The sequence below is a fragment of the Rattus norvegicus genome, chromosome 1 (genome assembly GCF_021556685.1).
Source record: "Rattus norvegicus strain SHRSP/BbbUtx chromosome 1, alternate assembly SHRSP_T2T, whole genome shotgun sequence".
In the NCBI taxonomy this organism is placed as follows: domain Eukaryota; kingdom Metazoa; phylum Chordata; class Mammalia; order Rodentia; family Muridae; genus Rattus; species Rattus norvegicus.
The window spans coordinates 110,288,099-110,306,080 of record NC_141534.1 but is presented as its reverse complement, the minus strand read 5'-3'; the positions used below and the strand labels follow the sequence as shown (position 1 = coordinate 110,306,080).

Here is a 17,982-nt window from a genome sequence, read left to right as displayed (position 1 = left end):
GAGCAAGTCAGGGTGAACAAGCCAGTAAGCAGCACCCCTCTACTGTCCTTGCATCAGCTCCTGCTTCCAGGTCCCTGTCCTGTTGAGTTCCCGTCCTGACTTCCTTCAACGATGTGGTGCTCCACTGGCTGCAGGAGATGCACGAGGCAGCACTGGTCAGTACAGTCCTCCTTGGATCCAAAGGAGCCAGATGACCCCAGCTGGCATTTAGGTGACGTGTGTGGAGGCAAAGAGGCAATTCACAGAAAGGAGACGATGGATTTCAAAAAAGAGATCCCAGGGCAAGACCCAGACTTGGCGTGTGGAGGGGGACGGTGAATGGAGCCTCAGAAGGCATAGCACACTACACGTGGTTGAGAGCTTGCAGAAAGTAGAGGTGAAGCCAAGCATGGTGGCTCATGCCTGTAACTCTACATACTCAGGAGGCTGACAGAGGAAGGGTTCAAGGCCTTTTTGGCCTACCGACTATGTTCAAGGCCAGCCAACACGACTCAGTGAGATCTAAAAAGAGGTCTAAGGATCTCGCTCAGTGGTAGAACATGTCCGTCTTGCGTGCAATGTAGGCTACCACCAAAATACAGCTAGCCATGGTGGCTCACACCTATTACCCTGCACTGATGAGGCCGAGACAGGTATACTGTCCAGATTCAATGTCACCCTGGGCTACAAAGCAAGAACAAAGCACACTAAAAAAAAAGGCAGAGAAGAGAGGTGGAGTGTGATGGTTTCTGAGGGACAGAGTGGAATGACCCAGTCAGGGGATATGAAGAGGACCAGAGGAGGGAAGACCCTGTGGTCAGACTAGGAAGCCTGGACTCTGTCCCATTATCCCTCAGGATTGAAGCATTAATTAAGGAGGCCGAGGGCAGAGCTAAAAATAAGAGTATGTCTTCTATACCCGTGACACAGACCCGTGGCCTCGCACAGAGGCTTGCAGCCTCTGGCTAAACATTCTGCAGTTCGTTACTCTTGACGTCCTTGTTCATCATGGGAACTTGGATCAACCCCAGCCCGGAAGCATGTGCTGTCAGTCACATCAGAATCCTGCCTTGTTGAAGAGCTGGGTCTGACCCATAGGAACAGCTGCAGGTGGCATGGCAGATGCTGCCCAGCGCACGGCCTCACTGAAGCCAGTCAGCGGGAGGCAGGCGGGCAGATGGGCCCTGTGCCATTCACGGTACCAAGAGGTCCAGGCGGCTCTGCAAATAGACCTTCGCTTCTGACGATCACTCCGTATCCAGCTTCAAATGGACAGAAGGTGCAGATGGGTTTTCCCAAACGTACACGGTACTTTAAAAACATGAAACCTTTAACAGAAGTGCTGTGGAAAGGTGGGAGACAATTCTTGCTTCTTGGAGAGCCGTGGTCAAATTCTCCAAAGTGTGTGGGACACCAAGCAGGGGATTGAACTCATTCCTGGCATGGACCCTACAATCAAGCCCCCCGTGCCTCCGCTCCACACGCTGTACGTGCTGATGGTAGGAGGGCCGTTCTTCTCTCCCAAACCACTTCAAAGACTGGGAGTAGGGGGGTGCCCCTCCCAGGAAGCATGGCAGCTTGTGTGCACATGCTGGGGGTGGGGAGTCCAGGATTGGAGATGCTTTCTTGCCAGACAAGATGATTAAATGCTAAATCTCTCATTTCCACGGCATCTGCTTTTCAGCAGCTAGGCAGAGGCCTGATTATCCCACTAATTTTGATTCCACTTCCCAAGACGGCTAAGACAGCCATACAGGGATCCACTCAGCCTGGCTGCCATATCTGACCAAGCTCAACCAGGAAACCAACATCACAACCCCACCCCCCACATACACCTGCAATTTACTGTGCACCAATGATATTCTAGAACCGGAAAAGCCTTTTACAAAATCCCTAGGACACTGTACGTGAAGCAAGGTAGACACACGCATATGCTCCTAAAGAGGAAATCGTTTACCCAGGCGATGCTAAGTGGCAGCGAAACTGTTGTGCCACCGTGCTTTCCTGCCTCCTGTAGGCAGAACATGGTATGTGCCTGTGACGCTACCAGAGAAGCAGGGAGGAGACAACATGGTAGACTGCAGAAATGCTCGAGGTCCACATTCCAGGGTGAGGCTTTTCTGCTGAACATCTCCAGTGCCCACTAAGGTACCTGGTCCTGGTAGGAATCCAATCGGCATTTACACTTCCAGGAGAAACTTGTTTCTAGAGTTCTGGGGGGCAGGTGGCCTACTCAGCCTGGGGGTGGGAGTGGGGGTGGGGGTATCTGCTCTGCCAACCAGAGTTTACTGCTCTACTTAAGGGTACTTAATCAGCCTCGATCCTTATCAGGGCAATGATCAGAGGTAGAATCTGGGAAGAGGGGAGCCCAGGAGTATGAGTCCATCCCTTCGTTGGCTTCAGCAGAGACAGGATGCGCTCAAAATGCACTCTCGGTGGGGGATGCGTTGACTCTAAAGGAAGCCAGACCTTGGCTGATGGTGAAGCTGAGAACTCTACTCTCGGCACAGCCTTAGGGTGGGGTAGCTGCACCCTTGTCTTTTCAGCTCCTCGCTTCCCCAGCCTCCATACAGCATCTGTGCCAGTCAACGGCAGGCATGTGCTTCCAATCAGACAGTTTCTCAGACAGCTCCTGTCTTCTTCTCTTTTGGGACAAAGGCCTGGGTGTCCTGGGAACAGACACGGGTTCCTCCAGGCTGCCCCTGTCCTTTGACATGCCCACATACTCGCACGATGTTCAGACTTGTGGGATCAGCCTGCTGGAACAGGGGATCCACTCCTGCTGCAGCTTCCTCTTCTTCATCAGGGAAAGCAGTCTCTTATGGGTAACGCGTGCAGGCTGTGCTCCAAAGCACAGGGCCATGCAGTTTCTCCCACACCAGTCAGGTGGCTCCAGGCTGGGTCTTGCCCCGGACAAGTTTTGCAGAAAAAGGCACACTATTTACAAAAGGTTACCAGAGCCGAGCAAAGGGGACAGCTATCAGCTCGTCACACTGGTCTGCACATGGATGAAATGAAGGGCCAGTTTCCCCTCACCATTAGGAAACAGTTCCTTGGAAAGCAAATGTAGCACCATTGTCACGGGAAGGTCACCCAGGGCAGCTTCTCTCGGGTGCCGCAGGGCAGTGTGAAGGATTAGGCTGAGGCAGCAACTTTGACAACCTCACAACAGCCGAATGCAAAAGCAAGAAGCTGAGGCATGGCCTAAGGGTTCTGGGGCAAACAACGCAGGCTCTTTCCCATCTTTGGTGTAGCATGGGAGCAAACGATCACACGTGTGAACTTTCAGTTTCTATATCTGTAACATGGGGCTATTAACATGACCTACCTGGTTACCTCACAGAGGCTGTAGCATTAAATAAGACTGGAGATGTTACAATGTAACTGGGGTTTCTCACACCCAAGCATGTGTCTCAGGGGTCAGGACAGGATGCTGCAGACTAGTGACTGCCCCCGAACCCCCACCCCCAAGAAACTGAGCCATGGTATGCAGGAGAATCCCCAAAAACAAAGACAGGACATGACAGCCTTCTGAAATGAATTCACATATCAGATCTCAGCTCACAAGGAAACCTGCCCCCTCCCCTGTCCCAGTTAGTAATTGAGCAACCATGACCATAGCCAAAGCACGGCACACAGAGAGGGGATGCAGATTAGGGCCGGGATGAAGCAGGGAGCAAATGCATTCACCATAAGATGGCTATGTAACTACCTGGAAACTCACCTCTTCTTCAATGGTTTCTCAATGACAAGGCGAAATCGATACAATGAAAAACATCCTGTCTGAGCCAGTCACTTAGGCACATACAAAGCTTCTCACGCACATACACCGACTCCCACCCAAGCCCGACCTCAGAACTCCCCCAGCTAAATCAATGGCCAAAGCATGTTTAGGTTTGGGTAACCGGAGACACGGAGCAGGGAGGGGAATCAACAGGGAACTCAGCCAGCAAGGAGGCAACGGGAAGAGTGGGCTGGGTTTAAACCATGCTTTGGAGGACACAAAGGACACTGCTAACCTAGAGATCTTTTTCTGACCCAGAGTGAAGCGGATGATTTTGCTTTGACATGAGTCCTTGGCTGATGCACTGCAGGGTAGGAAGGAAAAGGTGGACAGATGAGTGAGAAGAGACATATTAGACAAGCCAAGAAGTCCCTGGGCCGGTCCTCCATAGACTTCCTCCCAGCTAAATCACAGTGCCCTCCGGGGCTCATTTCAGTGATCACAGCATGAAGAAACTACAGTCATGATTATCTAAAGCCTAGACTTGTGATCACAGCTACTCAGGGGGCCGAGGCAGGAGGATGGATGGTGTGTTTGTTATTTTTCCATTGCTCTAACTAGACGCAACTTACAGCAGAGTCTACTGTGGCTTACAGTTTCAGAGGACGAGTCCATGACCATCAAAGAGTGGCACGAACAGCCATGGCTGGCATGTTCAAGACCTGCTGGCTCCAGAGTGAGCTCAGGGTCAGCCCTGGCAACTTAGTGAGGCCTCGTTTTAAAATATGAAGAAGTAAAAAGGAGTCCAGTAACTTAGCGCTTGCCAAATATGAGCAAGGCCCTAAGTTTAATCCCAGTGAGTGTAAAAGAAAGGATTTGGCTCAGGGCCTTCAGATTGTTGACCTGCCCTGCCCCCCATGACCATACTAAATATCTTTACTGCCTTCACTCAGCTACGCGCTTCTAATGCTTTCTGTTTGACTTGGTTTTCTGTGATAGTGTGATAGGGTCTCACACTGTGGCCCAGGCTGCTGTGAGGTCACCTTCACTTTACACTTTGGCTGGCCTGGAATTTGTGGCAATCCTCTTGTTTCAGCTTCTCTTTCCTGTCTCTCTACCTCTCTAAAGCACTGCCATGCTTGAGGTAGGAAGCATTTACAACACATAATCAATATTCTCTAACATACCGCTGTGCTGGTTTCACGGGATGGTTCGCTGGGGTGTAAGGGCAAACGTCCCAGAAACATGGGCATATGAAAACTCTTGGTCAGATTTAATCAATTTATAGTTGTTTTGTGTCTTTTATCTTTCTTATATATTTTTAGGTAAAGATTAGGGAACTAGAGGGGGCAAGTACTCTACCACGGAGCTGTCTCCCAACCTCAAACACTTACTCTGACGTCCACTTTTCTGGTAGAACGTTGGCAGAAAAACCTGTGTTAAGAAATACTGTTCTCTGGGAGTAAAGGGAGAGGAGAGAATGGTGAGGGAGAAAGAAGAAACCAAACAACTTTTGGATGTTTCCTAGATAACAAAATATGGATTGTATTTAAGACAGACACAAATGGAAAGAAACTCAAGGCTTAGAAAATGTGCTCTTTCCGGGGACTCTACACTTCATGTTGTGAACTACGGATCAAGTGGTCACAATGCAGACTGTAGCGTGATGAAGCCCGGCACGACTGCTCTGACATCGTTACACCGATATCTCAGATGTTCTTGAATGATATAGGCAAGCTTCCTAAGAAAGCTATGGAATCTTGGTGTTTGCTGTCCTGGAGCATATGGGACCCTGATGTGTGTTTTTGTATTTTCTTTTTTTTTTAAAGATGTATTTACTTTTATTTATGTGAACATACATCAGACACACCAGAAGAGGTCATTGGATTCCATCACATTATTGTGAGCCACCATGTGGTTGCTGGGAATTGAACTCAGGACCTCTGGAAGAGCAGTCCATGCTTTAACCACTGAGCCATCTCTAGGCCTCCTAGACGTGTTCTTAACGGGCATGTCTGCATCTTGAAGAGTTCTAACAGAGCATCAGAACAGGTCTGGCATCTAGGGTGCTCATGCCGGGACCTGACACTAATAGCCAAGAGTCCAAGTGGTTACCCTTTGGGTCTTGGCTGTACCAAAGACAGCCAGAGTGTTAGTATGGGATAGCTTACGTCTGGACCTTGGCAAGGTGCTTTGGAAGTAAGAGTGGGAAGCGACAGTGCACAGAAGATGAGACCACTCATGTGCAGAAGTAATCGGCCTGGTGGCATAGAGGGGTGAATGAGGACATAACCACTCAACTCCTAGCCCAGGCCACCGTTTTGCGGGGCCAGAAAGCACGGCATTACGGCAAGCACCCTTCTGCTGTTGGAGTGAATGGATTTAAAATAAAACTGACTTGTGTGTGGCTGTTCTTGACGTCAAGTGTTCCTTAGCAATAGGTTGCTTTTCTTACAACCAAAAACCCGGGCTTTATTCTTACAACCAAAAAACCGGGCTTTATTCTTACAACCAAAAAACCGGGCTTTATTACTTGAGTTGCCTCTTCTTCCCTGACTCTAGATAGTGAATCTGCTTGTAGGCTCCTTGGCTCAACTTTCGACAAGTCCCTCGGGGTCCATCTCCATCTACCTCAGACCGTCATACTGTTCCCCGTCACTCACTGCCTACTCTGCAGAAGTCTCCTTCCCTGGGCTCCTTCATTTCACTCTTGCTCCCCCACAAGCTTAATCATCAGAGAATTCTTTTCTTTTCTTAATGTAAATCCAACTGAAACTTTAGATTCCTGGCTCCCTAGAAGAGAGTCCAGGCTCACTTCCTTCAGCCCAACTTTGATAACGTATCCATCGCCACACAGCGCCTTCTTTGCCTGCGGGCAATGGTCCGGTTTCTTCTCTTCCCAGTGCCATGGCAAGCTTGCTCCTACCACAGAGCCTCCTCACCAGCTGCCCGCCCCGACACAGCTCTGCAGTTGAGGTTTGCACAGTTGGTTTCCTTCCAACCACGTCTCGCCACTAGGTGCCGTGGCCTCAGAGGGGCCTTCCCATTAATCCAACCTAAACAACCAACCCTGAGTCCCACCATCTTTCTCCTGGTTCCGGATGCTCGCTGCACAGCCTCCCCTGGGGACACGTACAGAGCAGGTATCATGGATGGCTATCACTCATCTCTGACTCCCAAATGACTGACAGTACCTGGCCCATAGAAGACTCTGCTCTCACAGGATAATAAGATGCAAACTGGCAGATTCAAGGTTCTGAGCAGACATGCAACAACAGTCAGAACGACTTGACTATGAGGCTCTCTCCTCTTCCCACACAGAGCCTCTTCCCTGCACTGTAATTCTAGCGAGCATGTCAGGGAATGGGCCTGGGCAGAAGGCAGCGTGGGTCCGCTGGGGAAGCCTCCAGCCAGGGGAGAGTTCCCAGTCAGGCGTTCCTCCAAGGAAAGAGCACACTGCCTGGCTGCTTGGTGCCCTCTCTCATTGCTAGTCCACGTGACTCTCCCGTTTCACAAATTTCCACAATGCTAGTTGGATAATTAGATAATTAATTAGGGGGCCTCACTTACATCAGACCCATGCCTCCTGGCTGTAAATACCCTGCCAGGTGGGAAACTGCGCTTTTTGTGGGAAAGCACAGCTGTGACTCAAGGTAGTTGGGGGTCAAGCATCTTTGGCCTTGGTGTTTAAGAGTCTAGCGACTTCAAGAAACCTTCTGTGCTGTGGGGCACAGTGGTTTTCAGCACGCATTCAATAAAGCCAGGCGACCAATCAGACAAGTGGCACTGGGTCTCACTGCTAGCCTCAGGTGGCTTAAAAGGACACAGTTATAATGAACACTTCTACAGGACGTTCTCCTGAGTCCAAAAGCTTTCTAGTTTCTAATCCATCAGGGGTCTTTTGTTTGTTTGTTTGTTTTGTTTTTCTTGCCATTAAAGCAAATGACTTGTGGGTGAACTTTTATAGAACACATTAGGAATTAGCAGGCCTCTTCCTGACCTGTATGAACACACGTCTCCACTGGGTACAGTGGGGCCTTCTTGTAGCTATCTTGAGGCCATGTTAATTCCTCACCCATGAGAACCACAGACTGCACAGGCTATCCTCCACAGCTGGGGAGAAGGACATCTAAAGATCAGCAGAGCCATCTGTCCCCGAGAGGAGCCCACCTGGACTGCATTTCCGCTTGTGTTTTTGCTTGCTGATGTGAAGCTGGCTGGAGGGGCTGGCACGGGGCTTGGGGAGTGGCCAGCCCCTGTTGCTGAAGAATGCCAGACTGGCACTGGGAAGGCGCCCCGGCCACCTGAGACCCGGCAGGTGGCAGAGGGGATGATGAGAGGTGCTGCTTCTCAGGCTGCTGCTGCTGCTGTTGCTGCTTGTATCGGGAGAGGCTGAAGAAGAGGCCTAGAATGGCCTTGAGGTTCCCATTCCTGATCTCTGCAAGACAACAGAAGAGGATCTCGTCACCAAAGGCATAATGTGGGAAACCAGCAAACCTTGCCAAATCGATGGTGTGGTTGAAACAGCCATGAAATTTTAAATGTTTTTAGGAAAATCTAATTTTGTATACAATATGCCCTCCTCCCTGTCTGAACTGGAAATGACTTAGCATAGTGGATCTGCTTGTTTTCGTAAATAAAACTTAAGGTCCTTGCTTAACATGTATCGGAGGTTTAAGAACAAATGCTCAAGGACGCCTTTGCACAGTTTAAATATGGATTCTTATCAGCCTTTCTTTTCCACGTTCAATGGGCTTCTTCAGCCCTGCTTGAGTTCAACTCCTGAAGGTCCATTAAAATCACTCCTAAACCACAAAGAGATTAGTGTGGTCTTCCCATGGGGCTGCAGTAGATGTACTAGGCAAGTCAGAACTGGCTGGCTGGTTGGCCGGCTGGCTGGCAAGGGCCAGGAGGAACTTCTCAGTAAGAATACCACAGAAAAAGTAAGTGTTTCTCTCAAGACTGAGCCTGTGATCTGGGCAAGGCTGTGGATCCTAGACTGCTTTCTGGCACTAGCGGAGACACTATGGTCTAGCTCCATCTGCCAAGTCCACACTCTGAGCCTCAAGCCACACAGAGCATGCCAAGTGGCCGTCCGCCATTGAATCCAAATCCTTTCTCTCCTCTACCCAGACATCTTTTCAAACCCATGGCTCAGCCTGTCTTGTCCCTTGAATCCATAACTCGAATTCAGGCTTTGGGTGAGGGGCGAGAAGAATAGCTCCCATCAGGAGCAAAATACTTCCTATATGAAAATGAATTTGAACAGAGTGGGGAGAGTCTCAAATTCCAGACGGTACGTTTTAGATATTAAAATGCATTTGCCTCGAGGCATGCATAAAGAGCCGTGGCGAGGAATGAAATATTTATTCCATACAGAAGCTGAGCATCCATCCTTTTATGTAGCATTTTTAATACCAGCTGCCAACGGCCAGAGGCTACACTGACCCCAAGGCAGTGAAGTAGGGCCACCAAGGAAGAGGAACATCAGAGGAGAAAACCCAGAGAAGTGATATTCTCCACACTCCCCTGCTAAGCCAGGGATTTGGGGTGGTGGTGGGGATGTTAGCACAAAGCAAGGCCAAGGGAGCTGCAGGGGTCTTGTGAGAGGCTGGGAGTCAGCAGCCCTGCTTGTATGGAGAGTGCAGGCCTCTGGCTGAGCCCTGCTGAGGAAACCTGCCCAGGATGGCACAAGGGTTTCTTCCTCTAAGGTAAGGTCAGGCAAGAATGTGTGAAGGAAAGTAACTTACTCCTTCAGGGCAAGCCATGTTCCCGCAAGGAAGGAAGGGCAGCCAGGCCTTTGGACCTGTGTCCAACCCTCCACCCCCAAGTTAGACTGGGACAAAGCACTTGTTTTGCCAAAGCACCCTTTCCTCAGGCTGTGAGGGAACCACTGATAACACCCTTCCGGAAGCCGGTCTTCCTGACACACTTTGAAAGCTAGCAGGTTCTGTGAGGGCTGACAGGTGCAGCAGAGAATTTACACCTCTGGACTCCAGACTGAACTCTATCACCCTCCAGCTGTGCAAGTCACACCATCTCTTCCGGCCTTCGAGGAAGGGCCATACTTCCACCGCCAGCCCCGGCTTTACAGAGCAAGTGACGGCATCTACGTCAAGATTCACTGTGTGCGTGCGAACAATGATGACCCCCCCCCCCCGCCACTCTTGGTGCTACAGGAAGAACACAGCCCCAGAACCCCAAAGAAAATAGCCATACAGCTTCATGCTTCACGAATGAGCTGCTCTGGGTGACGACTTTCCCAAAGTGACTCTGCAAACCATGATTTATTTACTAGAGAGTTATTTTATGTGTCCGAGTATCTTATGTGCATGTATGTTGTGTGCACTGTATTTTATATGCATGTTTCCAGGCTGTGTGACTCAGTCTCTGTGCCTTTTGCCTGCGGAAGAAGGTATTGGAGTCCCTGAATTCAGGACCCTTGCGAGAACAGCCAGTGCTTTTAACCATTGAGACACCGCTTCAGTCCCCAAACTGTAATCATTTGTGAAGCGCATCAGGGAGAAGCACACGCCAGGGCGTACCTGTGGAAGTCAGAGAACAACCTGTGGAAGTCAGTGCTCAGGGCCTGTCTGAAGCAGTAGTGTGCGTGTTCAAATCAGCGCCCAGTGCTCAAAGCCTGACAGCCCACCCAGTGCATGTGGGCCCTGGGGACTGAACGCAGGCCATCAGTCCTGTACCTGCTAAGCCTTTTCTCCGGCCCCAAACCATGATATTGATACATGGGGTTCTTAATTATGCCACAGTGATGGGTGGAAGTCAAGGCTGACCTAGTCCAGTTGGGATGCCCAGACATTGCTTATGAACTTCTCTGCCCCCCCCGCCCCCACACCACCCTCCACCATGACACGGATTCACAGAAAGTGTCAGAGGTGAGGGCACACGCTCCCTGACTTGGCTGTGTGGCTCCAGCTGCTTTGTTCTCCAGCCCAAGGAAACCTAAAGGAGCTGCGTCCTGTCCCCAGATGTCCTTATAAGTACACACCACAGACTATGAGGCCGGGGGTAGGGAGTATGACTCAGTCAGCGACTTCAGTCATGGGGAACCGAAGCCAACAGTAAACGACATCTCTGGCCATCAGCTGGTCAGAGACACCCGAGTTAATGGGCGAAATTCAGAAATTAATCAAGTGTCAGCATTCAGATGAACACCTATGAAAGAATGTGGTGGTGGTGGTGGTGGGGGAATGAACCAATTCCCTTCAAAATATGAATTTATTGGAGTGATAACAGCTATTCTTGGAGATGAAATCTATGTAAAGATCTATTTTTTGTGTGTGCTTTTCCCAGTTATCAGGACGGTAAGTAGTTTATGACTAGCAAGGTGTATGGCCAACTAGTGTGTTCCTCCAAGCTAGTCACAAACGCATGGCGTCTGCCATCCTGAGACTGTGGCAGGGGGTATGAAGGGGAAGCTGGGAGTCAGAAAGGCAGCAACAAGGTAATAAGCTCTGAGGTGGGACTTGAATCCGGGGTTTTTTTTTTCCTAGCTCAGGAGTTGGTTTTCCTAACACTGGTGTGACTTGTCTTGCTCACATGCTCACCACATGGGGTGAATTTAAAAACAGACCAGATAATGTTTTATTTATTAAGGTAGCTCATGGGCATGCAGTTGTTTTTATTTTCCTGGTGTGTTCGACATTCCTTAACACATTTTTATAATAAACCACACAAGGAAAACAAAAGGGAGAGGAACCGAGAAAAGCTAAAAAAGAAAATAAAAAACCCCAGCATGTCCCAGGCGGGGCTCAGGGCCGGCCTCACACAGTACTGGACATGTCTGCATCAGCACCCAAAGCCCGACAGCCCACCCTGTGGAGCTGTCCGCACTGGCTTGTGGCTACCACGCCAGCAAACCATCTGCCGCTCTTGACTGTTTGCTTCCCTTTCCCTAAAGCATTTCCACGCACCTATCAGAGGTCCCGGGACTACCCCAGCCAATACATGTTTTTTTCTTGGGACTTCTGTTATAAGGATCATAGACTCACAGGCCGACCCTGAGGGTTGAATCTCTGTCGTCCATGGCTTAGCGGCTTCGTGTGGTCAGTAAGACTCAAGGCCACACATCGAGTACATCTCCAGGGATGTCAGAAGTGTGAAGAGAGGAGATGAGAAACTGAGCTCCCAGCACCTGCAGTGCCACCCCACTGTGCATTCTGAGCTCGGAAAACACAGGCCCTCTCTACCTGCAGCTGGCTCAGCTCCCTGTTGGGCTCTCCACCCAAAGGAAGACCAAGGAGTCTGCCCATCCAGCTCTCCTTGAGGGTCACACAAAGAAAACCACTGTAAGTGACCTCAGAGTGGACAAAGTTCAACCGGGGCTTGCTTTCTGTTTCTTCAAATAAATCAAAGTATCTCACGCCCGGTGTATAGACCTAAAACTAAGTTTACAACCCAATGACTTGCAGTGAGTTTAGCTGGTTCTAATATTAAAACATCTCTTTTTTTAAAACATTTTTTGGATATTTTACGTATTTACATTTCAAATGTTATCTCCTTTCCCCCTCTTCCCTACCCCCTCTCCTCTTCCCCTGCCTCTATGAGGATGCTCCCACTCCCACTCATCCACTCTAACCTCAATGCCCTGGCGTTCCCCTATATTGGGAAACGAGCCTTCACAGGATCAAGGGCTTTCTCTCCTATTGATGCTGGACAAGGCCATCCTCTGCTACATATGTGGCTGGAGTCATGGGTCCCTCTATGTGTACAAAACATTTCTATCAATTTCCTGTACTCAGTGGCAATCAATCCCCCAGACTCCTAGGCCCCCCACAAATCTGCTATCTCTACAGATTTTCCTTTCCTAGATACTGTATGTAAATCATAATAACTTGTAACCTTTTGTACTGACTTCTTTTACTCAACGTATTTGTTCGTTTGCTTTCATTCTTGTTTTTAACCTTATTTTTATAGTACTAGGGATTGAATCTAGGGCCTGCACAGGCTAGGCAAGCCTCCCATCACTGGGCTACATCACCAGCCCTTAGCCTAAGTTTTGTTCAACCACGTTAGAGCAGGCATCAGCTTCACAGTACTGAATGGTATATCACTCTATGGGCACACCATATTTTCCTTATCGGTTCCCCGGTTGACGAACTGTTGAATTTTGTTTTCTATCACAAAGAACTCAACAGAGGTGAAAGCTCTAAAAGTCACATAGCCTGTCCCATGGGTGGTCCGTAACAGACAGTATCCCAAATAGCTAGGATTGTCTTCTGCCCACATTTCCAAATGGTATTTGTCTGCTGAATCATAGAGGAAGCCTAGAACCAAAACCCCGAAAGACCACAAGAATGTTGACATTTCCCAAGGCTTTGGGAAGGGAGCCTCATCCTGTAAGCCCACCTAGACTTTTAACACAGGTTAAAAACAGGAACGCTCAGAGTGAAGTGCATGGCCCAGGGAGACTCTCTGGCCTGGCCACCCTCTTTTGAATGGAAGGACAAATGACAAGAGACCATTCCGTTTCAGTGATGTCCACTGCTGTCAGGACAGGACACATAGCTTCTCTGGTTTCTGCCTGCTCACTCTGTTCCCACTGGCTTGTACTAATCCGCTCAGACATAAGTACTTAGAGATGAGGTGAATCTGCAGAGATGATCTAAGTAATGCCAGGCATGACAGCTAAGTCAAAAGATGGGTTGCTTTTTGTTTGTTTTGCTTCTCTGTTTTTTGTTTTGTTTTGTTTTTAATTTTTTGAGACAGGGTTTCACTATGTTGCCCTGGCTGTCCTGGAATTCCCTTTGTAGACCAGGCTGGCCTGAAACTCAAGGACAGCCACCTGCCTCTGCCTCCCAAGTGCTGGGATTAATGGTGAACGCCATCACCTCCTGGCTTGTTTTGGGTTTTTGAGACAAGGTCTCATACAGCCCAACCTGGCCTGGATCTCAGTATACAACCAAAGAGGACCTTGAACTTGTGATACCTCTGGTCTGCACCTCGAATAGCTGGGCTGGGAAGCGTGCACCTCCATACTTCGTTTATGGCTGGAGATTGAATCCCAGATTCTTGCACAAACACTCTTCCAATAAGCATGTTACCAACAGCACCATCTCTGACAACGTAACTTTGTATCAGCACTTTTTTTTTCTTTTTTCTTTTTTTTTTTTTTTTTGGTAAACGGAGTCTCCCTATGCCTCACTTAGCTTGATACTCTCTCTATGGACCAGGCTGACATCAAATACTATAGACTTACAGGCTTCTACAGGCTTTGCCTGGGATTAAAGGGCTGGCTACCATGCTGGGCTTGTTTTAACATTTTTTTAATTTAATTTTATATTTTACTTAATCACTTTACATCTTGCTCACTGCTCCCCCAAATCATCCTCTCCCACAACCTTTCCCCTCTCCCTCCCCTTCTCCTCTGAGCAGGGGTGGGGTAGTGGGGTGGGGGTAGTGAATCCCAGGCCTGGCAAGAAGTCCTGTACATCAGAATAGTATTACGAACAAACCTGCCCCAGAGGGGAGGAGCGATTTTGAGTCAAAGCATAAGGAAGGAGGCTGCTGCAGAGGGCGGTTGTGAGACTTCTCTCCAAGTCCTGCCAGCCCCGTGGGTCTGTGGCGTTGCTCAGTGATGAGCTGGATGAGAGACCGCCCAGCCACCCACCCTGCTCTGGAGGACCTGTGTCCCACCAATGGCACTATCTGTGGGGAAAGTGGGACAAGGGCACAGAAGCAGAGCCCGCAGGGACCCTTGTGTAAGGAGACAGAATCTGCCACTCAGGGCCACACTTGGCTGATGTGAGGACGGCCAATGGACATGCTCCACCTATTGCCTGTACTCAAAGGGTCCACATTTCCTGCTCGCCCACCCAAGATGAAAGGAGTAGCAAGGTGGCAACTGCTTTAATGTGAAAAGCACACCGTCTTTCAGACGCCACCTGGAAGAGTTGTCCGTGACTGCCAAGTCCAGGGCCTCTTGGTGGCCTCTGCCTATGGTCATGATCACCTGCGATGTCAGAAAATCATCATAGTGTTTTTTTAAAAATGTAGTTTCAATGTCTTTTGTTTTCCTTTTGAAGCCAACGGATTGCCCCAGGCTCCTCCTCAGAAGCAGCTGGCAGCTGGAAAGCCCCACACCTCCGCCCTTTCCCAGCGATTACAGCTGGCTCTGGGACCGGTCGCCCGTGCGCACCTGTCCTGCGGTGCTCTTGTAGCACAGGCTTGCCCTGACCTGCCTTGAGAGCGCCGCATAGAGCCTTTGTTTCAGGCCCAGACGGCGGGTGCCTAGGGGCAGTGGCTACAGCGATCGTCCACAGAGGTGATGCTGGTCTGAGTGGCCCACTGCTCCATGGCTCCTCTTTGTGCCCTCGAAGCTCAGCCCTGTCTCTCTGCTCTTGGAGATGTGCCATTGTCTGCCAGTTTAAGCCTGCCCTGCCCTGGGGTGATGTTTAAGATATGCCCTGCCCACAGTCCTTCCAGACTCCACCTGTCATATCTGGCAGCCTGTTCTGGGAGAGGGGTGGGTGTGGGGGCGTGCTTTCTGAGAATACCTGGACTTCGTTCTTCCAGGCCCCTAGTCCATCCTTCTTTGTGGTGGAGAAGCAGTGGTCGAAAATGGGGTGCACTCCATTGAGGGCTGGGCACATTGGGTACTTTTTGGGTACCTAGCTCTGCAAGTCGACTATGACTAACGAGCTGTTTCTGGAAATACAGTGCCTAGTGCAGCTTTAAAAAAAATAGACAGATGTGCCCTGCTAGGATAGCCTGGGTGCCTTCCCAGAGATAGGGTCGAGTCTCCGGCTTTTCCAGGATGAACAAGCACTTACCAGAGATGTCACTCATAATCTCTCCTTGTGTGTGGTGTGTCCATGTGTGTGTGCATGGGTGTGTCCAAAAAGGACTGTTCGGGAGCCTCTCATTACTGAACCTGGCTAACTGTCTGGTTACCTCCAGTCACCAACCTCTGTCTTCCTCAACTGAGTCCTAGGTATATTGGCAAAGCTTGAGATACCATGACCAGTGGGGCCCAGCTCAGGTCTTCACGCTCGCACAAAGAGCACTTTACCCACTGAACCATCATCTCCCAGCCCCATTGTGAGCTTTCAGCCAGTTTCTCCACCAGTGAACCAGGAGTCCCGTAAACTCTGTCTTCTGCCATGAGAACTGGAGCCAACCCAGACAAACCCACCAGAGCACAGTTAGCATTTGTTTAGTAACTACTTACTGTGAAGACGTCTATGCCTTCCGAGTGGTGGGAGAACAAATGAATCAGAAAGGCAGACAAGAGGCAGCTGCTAGGTGGCCAGAGTTCACCTCCAGGCCTAAGGGAGGAGGCAAGACTGCATGACTCTGTGAAAGTCCCTGCAGATGCTCTCCTGGGAGGACAGAGGCTTGCGCCATTCCTAGACACTAAGAGGAACATCTTCTGCCACCTCCTGGTCAGCACAGGAATAGCAGAAGAGTCCATCCTGCCCACTGAATTCGTGTCTAATACTCAACACTGTAGTTTCCAGCAATGTACACCAAGTCCACAAAGGTGAGACCTATAGCTAGGGCAGGGCAATCTTCTAAGGATTTTTCTTTAAGTTCTGAGATTAAGGCTGGCTAAGCTACTCCTGAGACTCATGGGACAGGTAACCAGACTGCCTAAGGTCAGGCTTGGCAAAAGGAGAATCACAACCCTTTTCTGACACATTCCACACAGAGTCACGTCACGATACGGATGCAGAAGCCGTGGATGCTGCCCACCTCCAAAATGGAGGAGACAACAGTTCAGAAACACAGCCAGATGATCCAAGCTTTCATCTCTTTGCTAAGACGAGGCATAAGCCCATGCAGAACCCATGAGGTCCGCTAACTTACCTACTCCATCTGTGGACTCCGGCTTCCTGCTCCCTCAGCCCCACCCCGGCTTCAGGGCCAACGCTCCCCTACATCTTTTCAGAGCACACTCCTGCTATGCTAGGAGGAGCAATTGGACTGCCCCAACTGCACTACCTGTTCCGGGAAGTCTGGAGGCAGGTGCAGCCTAATGAGCTGGGAAGATGCCTGGCCTATGGCAGCTTCGAAGCTGGCAGCTGCCTGTGTTTACAAACAGGGGGAGGGGGAGGAAGGGGAGAGAGCAAGGAGAGAGAGAGAGAGAGAGAGAGAGAGAGAGAGAGAGAGAGAGAGAGAGAGAGAAGATTCCAGGTGGAAGTGTTGCCTGAGGAGGCAGGTAATTGTGGCCAGCGGGCTCCAAACTATTATCCCATCTAACAGCACTCCACTAGCAGACACTATTGATGCTAATTAGCCACCAAATCCAAGTTAATTAAAAGCTAATCGGGAGGCTAAAAGGTGGTAGCCTGTTCATGAACCTCACTCACTCTGTCTTTAAGAGCAAGGTGAGGCATCGCCAGTAAGGACTAAGCGGTTCCCTAGGGCGCTGGATGGTTGAACTTGGTTCTGTGGTTGAATATTTTCTTCCCCACAGATAATGGCTGGTTGGTAACCTCCTGCTGCGCCACAGGACTGGGGATCGGTGTTGTTCAAGCAGGAACTTCTCTAACTGGAGTGGCATGCTCCCTTTCTCTCCCCCACCCCCACCCTCTGTGGCATGCCAATGTGTCATGCACACAGGGCTGCGTTCTTAGGGTGACCTGAGAGCTGTGAGAAAGTATCCTCTACTGTGCCTGTAAGGGCTCCCAACCAGGACAGCCTACCCGCACCCTTGGTCGTGACTGGAGCAATTCATTGTTGGGTAACAGGTGGGTCTTAACAGGTGGGCATCCCCAATGACGCAAAGGCGCGGGCCCTGACTCACCTTCTGCAGACAGCCCCTGGGTGTTGATCCCCTTAGCTGCCAGGAAATTCAAGCAGGCATCTATGTTTTCAATCTAGAGGGGAAAAACACAAGACATGTTTAATAACCATTCAGCTATCTCCAGATACACTCACGAGGAACCAACAAGCAGGCAGTACGCACTCGGAACGACCAATAAGGTAGACGGAGCAAGGTGAGGACTCTCAAAGAGCTGTCTGTGCTTGCACAGGAAGCAGTTACGTAATATCCTAACCTCACGGTGCTAGAAGTCGAGGCCTTGGATTGCTTGCGGATGCCAAAAATAACCAGGGTGGAATGAGAGCTCTCATCCTGATCAATGTCACCACAGTGTGATCCTCAAAACCGGAGCGGGTGCCGGTAACACGGGGGTGGAGATGAAATTGGTAGACCCACCCACCCTCCCATTGCTGGGGGGGTAATTTCCAGTCACTAAAGAAGCAGGCAGTCAAATGTCCAAAGGGTGAGTGGCAGTTTCAGCAGGAACCGGGGGTTT

At 50.0% G+C, this 17,982-nt stretch overlaps 1 protein-coding gene across 20 annotated transcripts in view; it reads right to left on the bottom strand.

The window, feature by feature from the left end:
* Nucleotides 1-17,982, bottom strand: part of Nav2 (neuron navigator 2) — a 658,517-nt gene that overhangs the window by 192,825 nt on the left and 447,710 nt on the right. For 11 of the 20 annotated variants that reach the window (XR_015654269.1, XR_015654404.1, XR_015654321.1 and 8 more), the window contains 3 exons: nucleotides 17,469-17,541; nucleotides 7,874-8,141; nucleotides 3,999-4,067 (listed from right to left, as the gene is read on the bottom strand). Coding sequence is in view for 14 of the 20 variants with exons in the window: in XM_087609805.1 (XP_087465931.1) it covers nucleotides 3,999-4,067; nucleotides 7,874-8,141; nucleotides 17,469-17,541 (410 nt within the window). In the remaining 6 variants the exon portion in view is untranslated. The remainder of the gene's footprint in view (nucleotides 1-3,998; nucleotides 4,068-7,873; nucleotides 8,142-17,468; nucleotides 17,542-17,982) is intronic. The other 9 variants (XR_015654363.1, XR_015654445.1, XR_015654479.1 and 6 more) reach the window with 1 other exon arrangement.